General features: G+C 37.2%; 2 protein-coding genes across 2 annotated transcripts; both read right to left on the minus strand.

Annotated features, from left to right (window-relative positions):
* Positions 1-124: 124 nt before the first annotated feature.
* On the minus strand, positions 125-3,370 carry LOC107743879 (spore wall protein 2-like). Its single transcript, XM_016557333.1, has one exon. The coding sequence runs from the start codon at positions 3,368-3,370 to the stop codon at positions 125-127; it is 3,246 nt and encodes a 1,081-aa protein (XP_016412819.1).
* Positions 3,371-4,553: 1,183 nt separating this feature from the next.
* LOC107743852 (glutamate-rich protein 3) lies at positions 4,554-12,254 on the minus strand. The gene is made up of 12 exons (XM_016557289.1): positions 12,088-12,254; positions 11,077-11,170; positions 10,681-10,806; positions 10,154-10,225; positions 9,925-10,053; positions 9,055-9,222; positions 8,191-8,388; positions 7,907-8,084; positions 7,488-7,674; positions 6,536-6,747; positions 5,397-5,570; positions 4,554-5,309 (listed from the first exon to the last, which is right to left on the minus strand). The coding sequence occupies exons 1-12, from the start codon at positions 12,177-12,179 to the stop codon at positions 4,903-4,905; spliced, it is 2,037 nt and encodes a 678-aa protein (XP_016412775.1). The 5' UTR covers positions 12,180-12,254; the 3' UTR covers positions 4,554-4,902.
* Between the last annotated feature and the right edge of the window lie 3,670 nt (positions 12,255-15,924).

Genomic DNA, 15,924 nt, shown 5'->3' on the forward strand with positions numbered 1-15,924 from the left:
TTCTAGTAATCCTGAAGACCTTGATTAACTGGTTCAGATATGTTTAATTGGGGTTGGACCTAAACTCGGCAGGACAGGAGAAGGATTGGACAGCCCTGGGTTAGCTGAAGAATTTACCATTGTACTAATAACTGTTCTCCGTGTGAGCAGCTGTTAATCTGGGATATCCTGTGGGCCCAAAAAACCTTGAGTCGTCCAATGAGAAAGTGCTTAAAGTGTCTCTGCTGGTGAGAGTCTGTTTGAAATGACCATCAATTACTTTCGTTCTCCTGTTTCCGTCCACGTTCCTGCTTCCATCTGACTGTCTAGAATGGAAGTCTACACTTGCAGTGTCGTCTTGGCTCCTGTTTTCCGATTTATTGATGATTTTGAGGTCTGTAATTACTGTGATTGTCGGACTCTGAGGCTCGATACACTCCGTCTGAGATACATGTTCAGGTTGCAAATTGTGTTCTGAACTCTCCAGGGTCTCTTTGTTACTTGCTTCCTCTGTTTGGGATAAATGTGTGGTTTCACCAGTCATATTTTGTTGATTACTTCTTTCTGACTCTTTTGCATTCAGGTCGACATTTGTAGATGCATCCTGTTGTTCAGTTTCAGATGGTGCTCGGTCTTTAATGTCTTCAGATGTTGCTGTTGTCTCTAGGTTTATGACATCATCTGACATTGAAGTTTCCTGTCCAGCCGTGTCTTTTTGATTGGTGTGTTCATCATTACTCTGTCTTGACCAAGTAGTGACCAAAGAACCTCTAGTATCTCCAGCCTCCTGGACTCTTTCATCTTTTGTTGAGGTATGTATGCTGTCTTTAGAGTGATTACTGTGAGCATCTGCTTCTATGGCCTCAATTTTAGTCTCTGTTTTCAAGCTTTCAACCACAGACTTTGTGTTCTCATTGAGAATTTTCCTTACAGGAGTGACAGTTTCGTCTCTACTCTTGAGTGTTTCATCAAGGCCCTCAATATCAGTACTTGTTGGTGTATCTGTAGCATTTAATACTTCACCATTTAGCCTCTCCTCGGTTTCTTCCAAGGTGAGACCCTCTTCATCAAGGGGCTCGATGAATGTCTGAAAATACCTTGATTCCTGGTGTATGTTAATCCAGTTACTTACTAGATCCACCCCAACTGCTTTAGTTAAAGCTGCTGAATGAATGGCAAGATCCTCTGAATCGATGCTCAGAACTGGACCTTTGACCCCTTTTTTGACTTTCTCCACAGGCTGTGATTCCAGTGAATGGGAAACAGATGAGCCACCATCATTATTTACAGAATTCCCTTTCTTCTCCAGAGGTTCCACTGGATCAACATCCATTACTTCAGGAGCATCTCTACTTCTCAGTTCAGTGTCAGTAGCTTTCAGTTCTGACTCATTTGGTTCTTCTGCTGTGGCATCTGCCGAGACAATGTCATTTTCTGTATCCTTATTGACCATCTCCTGGGTTATCTGAGAGGTTACATTTTCTATGAATGTTGTTGCAGATGTTTCCGATTCTTTATCACCCTCTTCTTTGTCATCCTGTTTGTCTGCTTTTTGATTGTCACTGGCCTGGTCCTCATGTTCATCGCCCAATTGAGATTCTCTTTCTGACGGAACAAGTTCAGCATCTGACTTGTTTTCAGTCTCTTGCTCGTTGTCAACATCTTTTTCTTCTTCTTTCATATCTTTATCAGTTTCTGGCTTTTCATAATCATCTAAAACATCTTGAGCCCTATCACCAGTTGTCTCACTCTCTGATTTGTCTTGCAATTCCTCTTGGAGATATTCTTCTACCTTCTCAGCCTCCTCAAGACTGACATCTTGTCTTTCTCCATTTTCAGCATCTATGTTACTATCCAGCAGGTCATTATTCACCCCAGTAGGTTCATCTACTTCTTCCTTGGTACTGGCCACTGTGTCATCATTGGGTGCCCCCCTTGAACCAATTTCATTTTGTTCTTCCTTTGAAACAGATTCCTCATTTTGGTCCTCAAAGTTGACTTCTAGTTTTTGGGCTGTATTTTCATCAGAAAATGCCTCTTCTTTTCCATTCCCTGTATCTAATGTATTCTCACTAATTTTGTTCATATCTGTCACCTCTTTCTCTGGATCTTCTACCAACTTTTCACCTGTTTCTAACTCATTCTCTACACAATTTCCATCTGTTCCCTCTGCCATCTCATCTATCTTCTTTTCCTCCACCTCTGCTTCTTCTTCCTCTTTCTGAACCCCATCTTCCATTGTTTCGTCTTTCACTTTTTTGGTTTCTCCTCCAATATAATCCTCACTGTTTGGTTTTTCTTGCCCTTCTTCCTCTGCCTCAACACTAATTATATTTCTAACCTGTTCTCCATTTTCTGTTTCATTCTGTTCATCATTCAGGCTATCATCCTCTATTTCATTACCCTGTGTCCTCACATCTTGACCGCCCTCTGACTCATTTTGTCTATTCCCAGCCTCACTAGACAGTTCTTCAGCTTCACCTTTTTTATGTTCATCATTCACACCATCTTCACCTTTTTCTGTACTGTCCTCATTTTCTTTATCTTCTGCATTTAAATCATGGCCATCCTCATTTTCCTTCTCACTACCTTGGGTCTCTTCTTCCCCAGGTTTCACTGCCTCTTCTGTTCCCAGATTTTCAATTCTATCCTCAACCTCTAGCTTTTCTGTAGCTTCCTCCTCTGCCTTATCTTCACTAGATTTTTCTCCATCTTCCACCTTACCAACAGAGCCCCCATCATCCACCTTGCCATCTGTCTCCTGTACCATTTCCCCAGTTGACCCATCATCCCCAGCCTCATCTGCTAGGTCTTCTCTTTCATCTCTGTCAGTCTGTCCATCGCTCCTCCTCTCTATGTTCTGATCTGCGTCATCAGCGTCTCGCTGCCTCTCAGTGTCACCTGCACCTGTTTCTGTACCATTCTCTGTCTGAGATGCCGAACCCTCTCCCTCCATCTCTGGAACCTCAGTGTCTGTATTTTCAGTGTCCAGCGTTTCAGCATGTGTCTCTGGTTCTTGTACTAATGAATCTTGTACCTCTGCAATTGTATTGTCCCCATCCATAACTTTCTCCTGTGCCTCCTCAGTTTCAGTTTTCGCTTCCTCTCTTTTATCTGGTTGTTCAACCTCATTTGTACTCTCACTTTGTTCTTCCGTCTTCTTCTGCTTTTCCTCCATGTCTAAACTTTCCACTCCTTCCTTAGTCTCATCTATTTCTTGGACTACTTCTTCTGTGTGGAAATGCGGTTCCTGTGTATTTGTCTCTTTTGCAGGCTGACCCATCTCAACATGCACCCTTTCCTCACATGCAGCCTCCTGTGAGTTGGCTTCACTTTCATCTGGAATATCATCATGTGTGTTTGATGGTTGAGGCAAAGTGATATCAGCCATTTCGGCTCCTGTAAAAGTGAGCATTTATAATTAAACCATTTCAGATTCATACATTTTTACAAACACAAAACTAACAATGTTTTTGTCTGAGCACTGCAGAAACTAATTTATTGTGTAAAAAATTTATCTTTACTAGTGCTATTTTGGAAATAAATGACGAAAAGACGACAACTTTTTTACCTTGGCCATCCTTTTGGGTCTTCACTGAGGCCCCTTCATCTTCCTCTGTGCTTGTATCACTAAACTCTGGCTCTGAACTACATTGAGATTGCTTCAAAATGGCCTCAGCCAACTTCTCCTGCATTGACTTGGCTGTTTATAGTCACAGGGAATGAGACATATGACATCCATAACAAAATGTTAATGTTATCTTGAAAGTGAATTAACTAAATGAACAACAGTCACATAATTAGTGGGATGAATTTAATATCAAACATATTTCGAAATGAAATCTAGAAGCATTGAAAAAAAAATAATAGTGTAAATGAAACAGTTGCTCAAAAGTTTATTACCACAAGCACAGCAAACACACTGACTGGGAACACAGCATGCAGCGAACAATCACTTAAATGTTTTCACACTGGACAGTTGCCAAAAAAGGATCCATAACCATATCTGATGAGAATACACATGAATTTTACACAACAACCAATTAAGCCAAACAGTGTATGTAATTATGTGTAACAGAAAACAAATAAAAAATGGCTAGATGCACATTATGAATCAAACACACTGAAATCAGAAACTTAACACAAAATCACAAATAGAAAACACTGCTCTCTATTCCCAGCAATTAAATTAGCAAATCCACAAGAGCCAACATGTAATGCATACTACACTTTATAGATTGTTTTGCAGTGCACTTGTCATATTTAAAATATATAACTCAAAAATGAGTCTAAACCTTGATGGATTGTAAGAGTCAAGACAGATTGGTTTATACTGAGCAGTATGCTTACGGGAAACAAATAACATGCAATTAAAACCACATTTGATAACACAAACCATTTAATACAATGATGTTTGCAAGACCACCTAGAGTTAAACAAACTGGGCTCTGAGTGGCCTTGACAATTACACAGAGAAGTGTGTAACATATGTTCTGCTTTTAACACAATCAGAACTCGAGTAAATAGTGAGGTCATGTACTTGCAAAAAAACATGTCATCATGCTCTCCTCGGGTAAAGGTAAGTAAAGTATTTCAGGTAGTAACAGGGTAATAAAAGATGCTAATTAGTTAAAGCTGAAATGTGTACTTTCTGTGCCTGTAGCGACACAAACAAATGTAAAAACAGATGTCTCTGCTTATTAAGCTGGGATAGGAGAAAGTATTTTAACATCCAACAAATTACACTAAAGCTTTAATTATAAATGCTGTGTGAAGTAACTAAACACTTTGTTTATCTTGCAGCAATCAAAGATGAAAGTAGAAAATCAAATAGCAAAAAAAAAAAAAAGACCCTCCAGTTCTGATGTTGTAAAAGCCAACATGAATAAACACACAAGGTTTGATCATGACAGACACACAGCACTAGTTTACATGCAGACACTCACCTCTCCCAGGTTCATTTTCTTGTGGCTTATCTAAAGGTTTGGCATCCTCCCCAGATTGCTCACCTTCAGTTCCCTCTTTCTTGTCTGTGTCTTCTGACATTTCCAGGTCGCTCTTCTCCATGCCATCCCCTGGACTATCCTGTGTCCCAGAATCTTCCACTGCAGCTTGAGGCAATGTAACATCGCTGGACTCTGTGGCCTCTGTCTCCTCCGGTTTGGTCTCAGCTGTGGTGAGAACTTCCTCTGCATGTAAGCTCTCCTCTGGAACATCAGCAGTGGTGATTTCTTTGGTGTCCTCCACAATTTCTCTTTCACTGTTGTCATTGTCACTGCTGGACAAGCTGGATGTTCGACCAGATGAGACAGATGATGACCTTTTGACCTCTGAAAGAAGACGACAAATAATCTGTTGGTTTTAGGTGTTTAACAATCTTGACATGTTGCTGAAAAGTGTGAAAAAGTAACACTTACTGGACATATTGGTGTCATCGCTGTCAGGGTTGCTTTTCTCTTCATTTATGTCATTTTCATTCCTGATCTCAGATTCTTTTTCTTCCCCAGTAGCAACAGAAGCTGGATTTTCCACTGCTTCATCACCATTTTCAACTGGCTCTTCATCATCTGCCTCAAAGTCTTCCTCATAGTCTATATGAGAGCATGGCATAAATGTCAAGGTCAAAGCAATTAATTTAAAGGATTAGTTCACTTTCAAATTAAAATTTCCTGATAATTTACTCACCCTCATGTCATCCAAGATGTTTGTCTTTCTTTCTTCAGTCGAAAAGAAATTAAGGTTTTTGATGAAAACATTCCAGGATTATTCTCCTTATAGTGGACTTCAATGGCTACCAAACAGTTGAAGGTCAAAATTACAGTTTCAGTGCAGCTTCAAAGGGCTCTACGCGATACCAGACGAGGAATAAGGGTCTTATCTAGCGAAACGACCGGTCATTTTCTAAAAAAAAAATAAAAGTTTATGCTTTATAAACAAAAATGCGCACCTTGGCACTGCTCTGCGATGCGCGTCCATGACTTCACGTAATACGTAATTATGTTGAAAAGGTCACGCTTGACGTAGGCGGACGTACCGACTCAGTCAGTGTTTACAAATGTGGAGAAGGAGGACCGTTCAAAAGTTGTTGTATGTTCAATGACATATATTCAAATGTCTTGTGTCAGTTTATCGTTTAAAATGGTCACTTCGTGTGCATATCCTGGATGTTTAAATCTTTTGAAACCTAACTTCCACCTACGTCAAGCGTGACCTTTTCAACGTAATTACATATTACGTGAAGCAATAGAAATGACCAAAATGACTTTTGTGTATTTAACATACACATTTTATCAGTATGTGTTCTATGGGATTCAAAGCCATGACCTTGGTGTTGCTAGTGTCATGCTCTACTTGTCAAACAATGGGAACACACAATTTCTAAAGTTATATACAACAGCTGAGACTTAACCGAAACTGTTTTTTTAACCAACAGTTTTTTATTTTATTTTGCATGTAATCACAAGTTAATTTGTTGTTGTGCTACGTTCAAATAGCCCTGCAGAAGCATCAATTAAAGGTTGTGTTTTTGAAATCAGGAAACTCGTAGAGTTTGTACCATCTTTGGTCTTTTTCTGTCTTGTTGTTTCTCGATTAGGTTCTGTCTCCATTTCCTGAGGCGTGTCAAGCTCTGCATTAGACTGTGTTTCTATGTCCTCATCTACATCCGTGGCCTCCTTAGCATCAGGGGATTTAGAGGTTGGCAGCTCCTCTTTCACTCTTTTTTGAGGAGGGGTGGGTTTTTTGTCCAAGCCCATGGCAATAATACACCTGAAGAATTACATCATACAAAACCATAATGCATCTTGATTAGTGGTGGACCAATGTGGGGTTTTTTCAATGGCCAAAGCCAATAATGATAAATAGGCAGTGTGGTGGTCGATATAATGCTACCATGTGGTCGGTAAGATTTTTAAAACATTATCCTCAACAAGGCTGCATTTGGTCAAAAATACAGTAAAAATAGTAATATTGTGAAATATTCTTACAATTTAAAAAATAACTGTTTTCTATTTTAATACATTTTAAAATTAAGTTTATTCCTGTGATAAAGCTGAATTTTCAGCAGCCATTATTCCAGTCTTCAATGATACATGAACATTCAGAAATCATTTTGATATGCTTATTAGGCATTATTATCAATGTTAAAAACAGTCATGCTGCCTAATATATATAATAAACCATAAATATATATAATAAACCATAATAAACCTATATATATATATATATATATATATTATAAAAGCATCTGCTAAATGATTAAAAGTAAATGTAAATATCATCTTTGCCAATATAAATGTGTTTTCTATCACTAAACTTGATCCGATATGACACAATTATTTAAGAGGAATTTAAAGTTAAAGTTGGAAAACCAAAAAAATATTTGTATAGCTATGTTGTATAGCTGGGATATTTGTAGCTATGTTTCTTTCTCTACGAAACTGCAAAGATTTTGTTCTTGATTTTTACAATGAGCACAAAAATATAATTGAAATATACATTTTCATTACTTGTAGCATGGAGAGGCTCCCTCCACACCGCAAAATCCAAAGTGTCCGTGTCTGCCCCCCAGCCGAGAGCCTTTCCTGTGTTTGAACTCACAGCAGGAGCTGAGCCGATCCACTTGCAGGCCATTCAGGAAGAATGTAAGACTGAAGGGAAATCCTTGGTGACGTCTTGACACAAACTGGAACACTTCTACAAGTAAAGGTAAGCAAAGAAAGTAAATTACCATTTGCTTTTGATGAATGTGCCTTATAATCAACAAGGAGAATCACATAATATATGCAAAATATATTCTAATATATGCAACACTGCCAGGTTAGAACCACTTATTATCAAAAAGCCCCCAGATCAATAGTGTAACTCAATTCATGGTGTTCTTAAGATATGAATTGCAAGGCACAGGTGTACAGAGACCTACACTGACCTCCCTCTCTCAGATTCCCTTTGTAGACACACAGGTTCTCTCCTCCACAGTGCTGCTGAAAGACCTTCACCTCATCTCTGAGGTCCATCAGATCATGGGACAGGTGAACACTCTTCCCAAAGTACACCATGCTTACTAACACTTTACTCTGGGCTGATGTCCTCTGGAGAGAAGATGACTACAGACACCGGAATAGCAGAATATATGTGAGTGAAGACTTATTTTAATGGCTTCGTCAACCTTCACATCCCTGAATACTCAGTAAATAACTTCAACATACTGACCTCTGTAGCAGCTGTTGGTGCCGTAGTGGGTCTTAACTTTCGACCCCTGAGTGTGCCGTTCGCTCTTGGCCCTCTTTCTTTCTTCTTTGTGAGGGGTGGCACAGGGGTCACATAGTTGTTAATGACAGGAAGACGGTAGGGCGAGACAGTGCTAGAGAAGTCTGTCGTGGTCAAATGTTTCATGCCGTCTCTGTCCAGCTATAAAACAACCCAGAGAGATAAAAATATTATTACTGTGAGGCAGAGTTATTATAGATAACTAAAATTTAAAACGGAAACTGAAATAAAATTAAATATTAAAAAAACGTATTTCATCTAGTTGCCATTTTCTCGTTTTAATTTAGTTTAACTTGATATATAAAATAATACATAGACACACACACACACACACACACACACACACATTAAAAAAATTAAATGATAAAAATAATGTGAAAATCATAGCTTTGATAATTTGGTTTTAGAAGAATTTTGAGCGATATTTAAAATATTGTAATATTATTTATAATATTCATATCGAAATCTTTTGATTTAACAGACTTAATGGTATCTCTACAAATCTGAGAACAATTTGAGACACTTTTGGGATTTCTTCTGAAATACTAGACAAGATACAAGATACATATTTTCTCACTATTTATTCATATTTCCCTCCAGAAGTAACAACAGATATATTAAAGATATCTAATTTGTGATTTTTCTTTCCTACAGGAACACACACAAAAAGTTGATCTTTGATACATCAGCAGAGCAGTATGCAAATTAGTAATATTAGATGTTTGAGTGTGATTTGTGCTTTGTCTGTGACCCGTGATGAGGGGGTTAGTATTAGGTGTAAGTATTAGGACCTCAGGATGGTCTCACCGTATAACTGAGGGGCTGATCGGTGTCATTGGAGGAGTCCCGGTCCCGGGGTCTGTGTCGAGGGAAAGTTCTCTTCAGAGAGGCCGTGGCACTATTGCTGTTCAGGGGCTTGAGTCGAACAGGCCTCTGCATCTTCCCTGGAGCCGTGTTTGGCCTGGAGGAACTCGGCTACAGGAGTAAGACAATAACACACTTACCAAATTTTAAATATGCTGAATATACATGCTTAAGACATGTCCTACTAATGCAACACTTGTGCATTATCGGAAAGGAGTTATATATACACTAAAATTCCAATTGCATTAATTGTACAATATTAAAGTCAAGTCAAATCATCTTTATTTAAAAAAAAAATAAAGTCAAAACTACTTCAATTTTTAAGGAGATTTTAAACTAGTAAAACTAAGAGCTTAACATGTGGGTTTACAAAAACGTATCTAGAGAAACCAGAGCAAACAATCAAGCTCATGTGTCATCAATTTACTGGAGCAGTAACTCTCCAGGCACCGTCAACAGGCAAACATCCATGATTGGATCAACCACAACACTTTATTTATATCACCTTCTGCTAAACATGTCAGAGCCTGATGAGCAAACAATGATCTGAATCTGCAATTTAGCAATCATTAAGACTAGCTGGATAACTATCTAGAATAAACACAAGCAGATATAAAATTCATGACATCTTTTTTTTTTTTGCAGAAATGGCAGAAAATGAATTGACAGCACATTACTAGGAAAACAGTCATTTATAATACAGCATTGAAGCACATTTATTACGGCGGTGGTACCTACTAATTTTAATGTACAGTATGTAAACTGAAAGGAAATGGTTAGATCATAAAGCGATTTTACCCATTATACACTTACAGATTCTGTTGACTCAGAATGCTCTTCCTCCGGCCCAGAATGCCGTGCGTGTGAGATCTTTGGCCTTGTGGGTGGCCGGGGTGACAGCATTAGCATTGGTTCATCTTCATATCTCTTGGTGCGCTCAGCCTAACATAAAATGCAAAACGTTAAATCACAAAATTAACTTTATTATCATTGTCACCAAGGCCAGTTTGAGTCTGAAAGGAGTTCTGTAAAAATGACAAACCTTCATTTTGTGGATTCGTTCCCTCCGTGCAAATTCCTCAAGTTTTCTCCTGATCTCAGTTTGATGAAGGCGCTGAATAAACAGTGGAAAAGTAAAATATCTAGAAAAACTTTTTTTTTCTTAAGTTTGCTTTAGTTCATAAATTTTATTTGATTATGTCTAGTACAGTGTATCCCAATGTTTTTTTGTTTTATGTACCTTTTAACTTGAACTATATAATAGAATAAATACATAGTATAGTCTACAAATTACAAAATTATAATAATAAAATACATAAAAATGATATTGATATTCATTCTTAATATTACCCGTTACCTTAAATATATTACAGAAATTATATATATTTATTTGAGGTTAGATTACTGATTCATTTAAACTAATTGTGATTATTTAAAGTTTTTATACATAAATACTGCCTTTTATACTGTAAAAATCTCACATCAGTGCCCTTACTTTTTGACACTACACAACAGTCTAGGATAATAGAGCTTCTGATAAAGCACCTGTAGACTGTATAATGCTCTCACCTCCATGTCTAGCACTTTGTGAAAAATGGCCTGAGCTAGACACTCCCTCACATGTCTCTGATGTGTTCGCTGGATCAGCTTGTGCTTGTACTCCTTATCGGGAACAGTCCGGCCGCTCCGAGTGATCTAAAGCACATGCACCTGCATTTAATGACTGATGCATCTGATCTTGTATGACATAAAGTGTCTTTCCTTTCATCTTTTAACAAGTTATCTAAAGTGATCTTTATTAGAATGCTAATTACATTCTATAACTTTTGATATAACATTCATTGAGATCAACATATGTTAGTTTGTAAATATTGAAACTTTTTAGAATGATCTAAATTCTAGGCTAATCTCATAGAATAATCATAACATCATTTTCTAGATTGACTATCTAAAATGTGCACATACCAGACCAACTTTCTTAAGATGTCTTCGTAGTCTTGCATTGTTGAAGTATCCGGTCAGATGTTTGTCAGTTAAGCTATTGTAAGCTGAAATAAGACTACATGGACAAAAATATTATCAACACTGTATTCCTGAGCTTTGATAATGTCAATATGTTACACAATTTGAAAAATAAATAAATCTGTCAGCATCTGTAATCCCAGTAGAAACCGGCCTGCTGCCAGGCACATTAAAACATTCAAATATCTCATCCCAGACATGATGAACTTGTAATGTAAAGATGGGCCCTAGCAGGCTGATGGAATGATTCAGTGATCCTCAAGGCCACCAGTGCCAAGGATTTCAGCTTGAGGTGAACACTCTACATCTGTGTCAAGTGTAGTCTTGGAAATGCTCGACTGTTTGTCTGCCTGGCTTTTTCCGATACAGATTTGATTTCCCTCAGCGTTTGTAAAGAAGACAACACAACCTGTACGCCAATCCTCAGGCCAAGTAGATACCATTACCGGTGTCTGGTTTCTATTGGAATTGAGTGTGGATGGATAGCACACTTAAACCATGGCCCCCCTTTGAATTCATGTCTTTCTCTAAAATTGCTCAGAAATAAAACATAATGCATGTGAAAGACAGTCTAAACATATGGATTAATTCTAATTACACGTAAATATAATTCATTTTTGTCTTAATGATCAATTCAGAAATATATATAATATGACAGCTAGCGATTTGAGGTATGTTCAACAAATTAACAACGTTCCCTTAAGTCATGCCTGAACAATATAGCCTGTCCATCAAGGAGTGGTTGATCTCTTCTGTCGTTTCATCTCCACAGTAACAAGAGCTTTTGGTCATATAGTGCCATGTCATAAAAATAAAGCTGAAAAATTACAATTACTATGCATATTGTTATAAATTATAAAATTATGCATAATGCAGCTAGCAGTCTAACACAGGACAGTAGTTTTACAGTTCATTTCAGTCAACACTGCAACTTGGTCTAGTTTAGTTACTCACCCTTGGTTCAGATGACTCATTTTGTCGGTGCGCAGTGATATTTGATATGAAGCAAGCAATAATAGGAGAGCTTTCTTTAATCCAGAGGACATTAAAACTATGTGCGCATCTGTTTGCCCGGCTCTGAATACTCAACACCTTTCCTCGCGCGGAACTGATGACAACCAGCGTTGCCATGGTGAATCACGTGACGATGCCTCCGCATTCTTTGTGCTTCATTTAAAAGATACATTATAGTACTTAAGTTCATATTAGCAAAGACTTTAGAATACCTTAAAGGGACTTTGATATTAGTAAGTCTTATAGTCAAATGTTTACATATCCGTGATGTAAATAAAAAATACAGGGCTTATTGAAAAAATGGGGGAAAAAAAAAAAAAAATGTCATGTATTGTCTAACATATACCTTTTGTCAAATGTTATGGTTCTGAAGATTTATTAGGCCCAAACATGAATTCGGTTTATTTCGTGAAGATTATTGTAGGTCAGGTTAAAAAAAGCCTTAAAGCTGTACATTAACGCCCTCTAGTGTTTTCACTGGGGATTGTCCGTCCATGTCCTAAAGGTGATGAAGGAATCGTCAGAATATTTCACTGCAGTAATATAATCTCCAGCATTTTGGGATTTAATTCTTGGTAACATAAGAATGGTAATTTTTTAAGGAATCTAAAAAATTTAAGTACAGTAGCTTAAGTAAATTAAGCTTTAAGCTTTTTTCCTGTGTTCCTTTTATTCATGTGTTCTTTCTATTTGCATTTTATTTCCTATGTTAGTTTTACTCTGTGTACAGAGAATCGTAAAAAGCATTTCACTACACGCTGTGTAGGGCTGTCTCTGTATGTGACATAACATTTTAAGTAGAAGTGAATCAACTTTACTTCCTGGCATTGAAAATTATTTTGTCTAATTTCTCAATCTGGTCGCGTGACTAAAATTTTAGGATAACAAAAATTACTCTACTTATTTAATTTCACCTAATTTCACCAATATTGTCTCTGTTGTTACAACTACAAAATAAGATTTATATGCTAAAAATTTACGCGTTCTTATTGGACATTTTATTGCATTCCGTCTGCGATTTTTTAGTCTCGTGCTATTAAAGTTGCGCGATCTGACCTCGAGACCTTTGCGTTGTGTTCCATTTCCAATCGTTTGTCAACGGACGAACTCGCTGTTCTTTTTTCTTTTTTTTTTCTTCTTTTTTTTATTATGCTTCCATTTACAACTAACAAACAAGGTACATAAACACATCACATAATCTAACAACACGTGAACAGCCTTAGGTTGAGCATAACCAGTGACAAACAAGATCACAATAAAAAATCACAACGTAGAAAAAAATGTATTCCTCCCAGTTTGTTAAAAATGGCACTGGGGACAATAAACCAAAAAGAACTGCTATTTTGAATGAAAGGATTTTAACCATTTCAATTTCAGAACACCATTCATAATATCAAAATCGATCGCATTCACACCACTGTCTTCAAATTTTTTAATCATATCTTCCTTTCTTATGTAGTGACATTTATTTCTCCAGATAAATTTAAAAGTCACCTTATTTATTAATTTGATCATTCTTGTCGATATGGGCAAGGAGAAGGCTGGGTAGATAAGTCTGGACAAACTATCCATTTTAGACAAAAGAACCCTTCCAAAGATTGTAAGATCCCTCTGTAACCATCTGTTCAGAGTGGATTTACATTTATCTATGTTATTCAATACATTTTTATTCTCCATTATTTCTCTATCTTTAGAAATTGTAATTCCCAAATATTTAACTTCCTTCTTAAGTTGTATATTAAATAATGTCTGTAAAGGAAACTCATGTAAAGTTAACATTTCACATTTCTTTAGGTTCAAATAAAGCCCTGAAGCTTTAGAAAACTGGTTGATCGAGTGTAAAGCTAGTGGAATTTGTTGTTCATTTTTAAGAAACAACGTTGTATCGTCAGCAAACTGACTTATAATTATTCCCTCTCTGTTCTTAAAAGCCTTGATAGCCTTTTTGGCTATTGTAGATTATTAATATCATCAAAACAATAATTTTTACTCCGTACTAATGTGCCTGTAAATTGCATTGCCCAACTCTTAAAATGTCTATAATCCTAAGCAGGTACTGCGTGAATTGCGTACAGGAATGGTTTGTGTGCGTTCAACCAATTCTACCGAGGCCCCCTCTAGAAACGCGAATCCCCCCAGTATGTATGGGCTGGCGCCGACTCTGTCTGTGTGTGTGTGTGTGTGAGTGAGTGAGTGTGGTTCAGGTATACCCTACGTTATGGGGACAAAATGTCCCCACAAAGATGGCAATATCCGAATTCTTTGGCCTTGTGGGGACATTTTTTGATCCCCATGAGGAAACAAGCTTATAAATCATACAGAATGAAGTTTTTTGAAAATCTAAAATGCAGGAAGTTTTGTGTGAGGGGTAGGTTAAGGGGTTGGGTTAGGGTTAGGGTAAGGGGATAGAAAGTACAGTTTGTACAGTATAAAAACCATTACCCCTATGGAATGTCCCCATAAAACATGAAAACCCAAAATGCGTGTGTGTGTGTGTGTGTGTGTGTGTGTGTAGTGTACTCATTTATCCTACATTAGGGGACCCCCACAAGGACAGTATGTCCCCACAAGGATGGTAAAACCTGAAATTTTTGACATTGTGGAGACTGGACTGTGGTCACAAGGGAAAAAAATATTTAAAATACCCAATGATGTTTATCTGAAAGTTTAACAATGTAGACAAGTTTTCTGTAAGGGGTAGGGTTGGGTTAGGAGATAAAAAATATTGTTTGGTCTGTTTGTGTGTGTGTGTGTACTTATTTTGACTATAATTGTGAGGACCAAATGTCATCACTTATACTTTGACAACCCATGAGGCCATTTGACTGGTCCTCACTAGTTAAAAAGGCTTATAAATTTGCCAAAAGATGTTTTGATTTAAATCTAGTGTTCTGCACGTTTTTGTGATCGTTAAGTTTAGGGGTAGGGTTGGGTCAGCTGATAGAAAATATCATTAACCTGATAGAAAATCAGTGGAAGTCTATGCAATGTCCTCACTAAGATAGAGAAACGTGTGTGTGTGTGTGTGTGTGTGTATGATGCATCGGTGGGATTGTCATGGTGTTTGGTTGTGCTGTGGGTGGCAGCAAGTGCAATCAGTGTTAGATTGGACATTTGTGCTGTGATTGTGGAGACAATCATTTCCTGATTAGGGCATTTTTACAAGGCTCTCTGATTGACCAGACAGAGATCACTGCAGTCCTGAAGTGATCAAGACATCCTTGACTCAAAACACACGGTCTAAAGAAGGCCTCATCGGAGCGCACAATGAGTATTTCCATTGGCACACTTTGTTTTAAAAAATTATATAAATAATACTAGTTAGACAATTAAGTACGTTAAAAAGATTGTCATGCAAACAAAACGCCATAACTTAAACAACGAAAATGATGCCTCTCATGGAAAACAAAGTGAAAACAGATGCCAATTATGGAAAATGTCAAACTGACTGTATTAGTAAAGTTACTAAGAGAAATTGTTTTATTAAGTGTTTTTATTACTATAATTGTTATAATCTGTTTAAATGCCATAGTACACAATTATACGTATTAAGATATCAGTCATTAGGCACAATTGCTAAAATTTGGTAAATTAAAATTAATAAAACGTGACCCTATAAATTAGGGCCTTTATAAAAAGAACTAAACCTAGTATTCGACTAACAAACAGATAATCCTTAGCTAGTCCTACGAAATTAAATAAATCAATATTGATGATGATAATAATAATAATGATAAGATGCTTACTACTACTACTACTATTGTTGTTGTTGTTGTT

Source organism: Sinocyclocheilus rhinocerous, unplaced genomic scaffold (genome assembly GCF_001515625.1).
Source record: "Sinocyclocheilus rhinocerous isolate Xijiao unplaced genomic scaffold, SAMN03320098_v1.1 scaffold377, whole genome shotgun sequence".
Taxonomy (NCBI): domain Eukaryota; kingdom Metazoa; phylum Chordata; class Actinopteri; order Cypriniformes; family Cyprinidae; genus Sinocyclocheilus; species Sinocyclocheilus rhinocerous.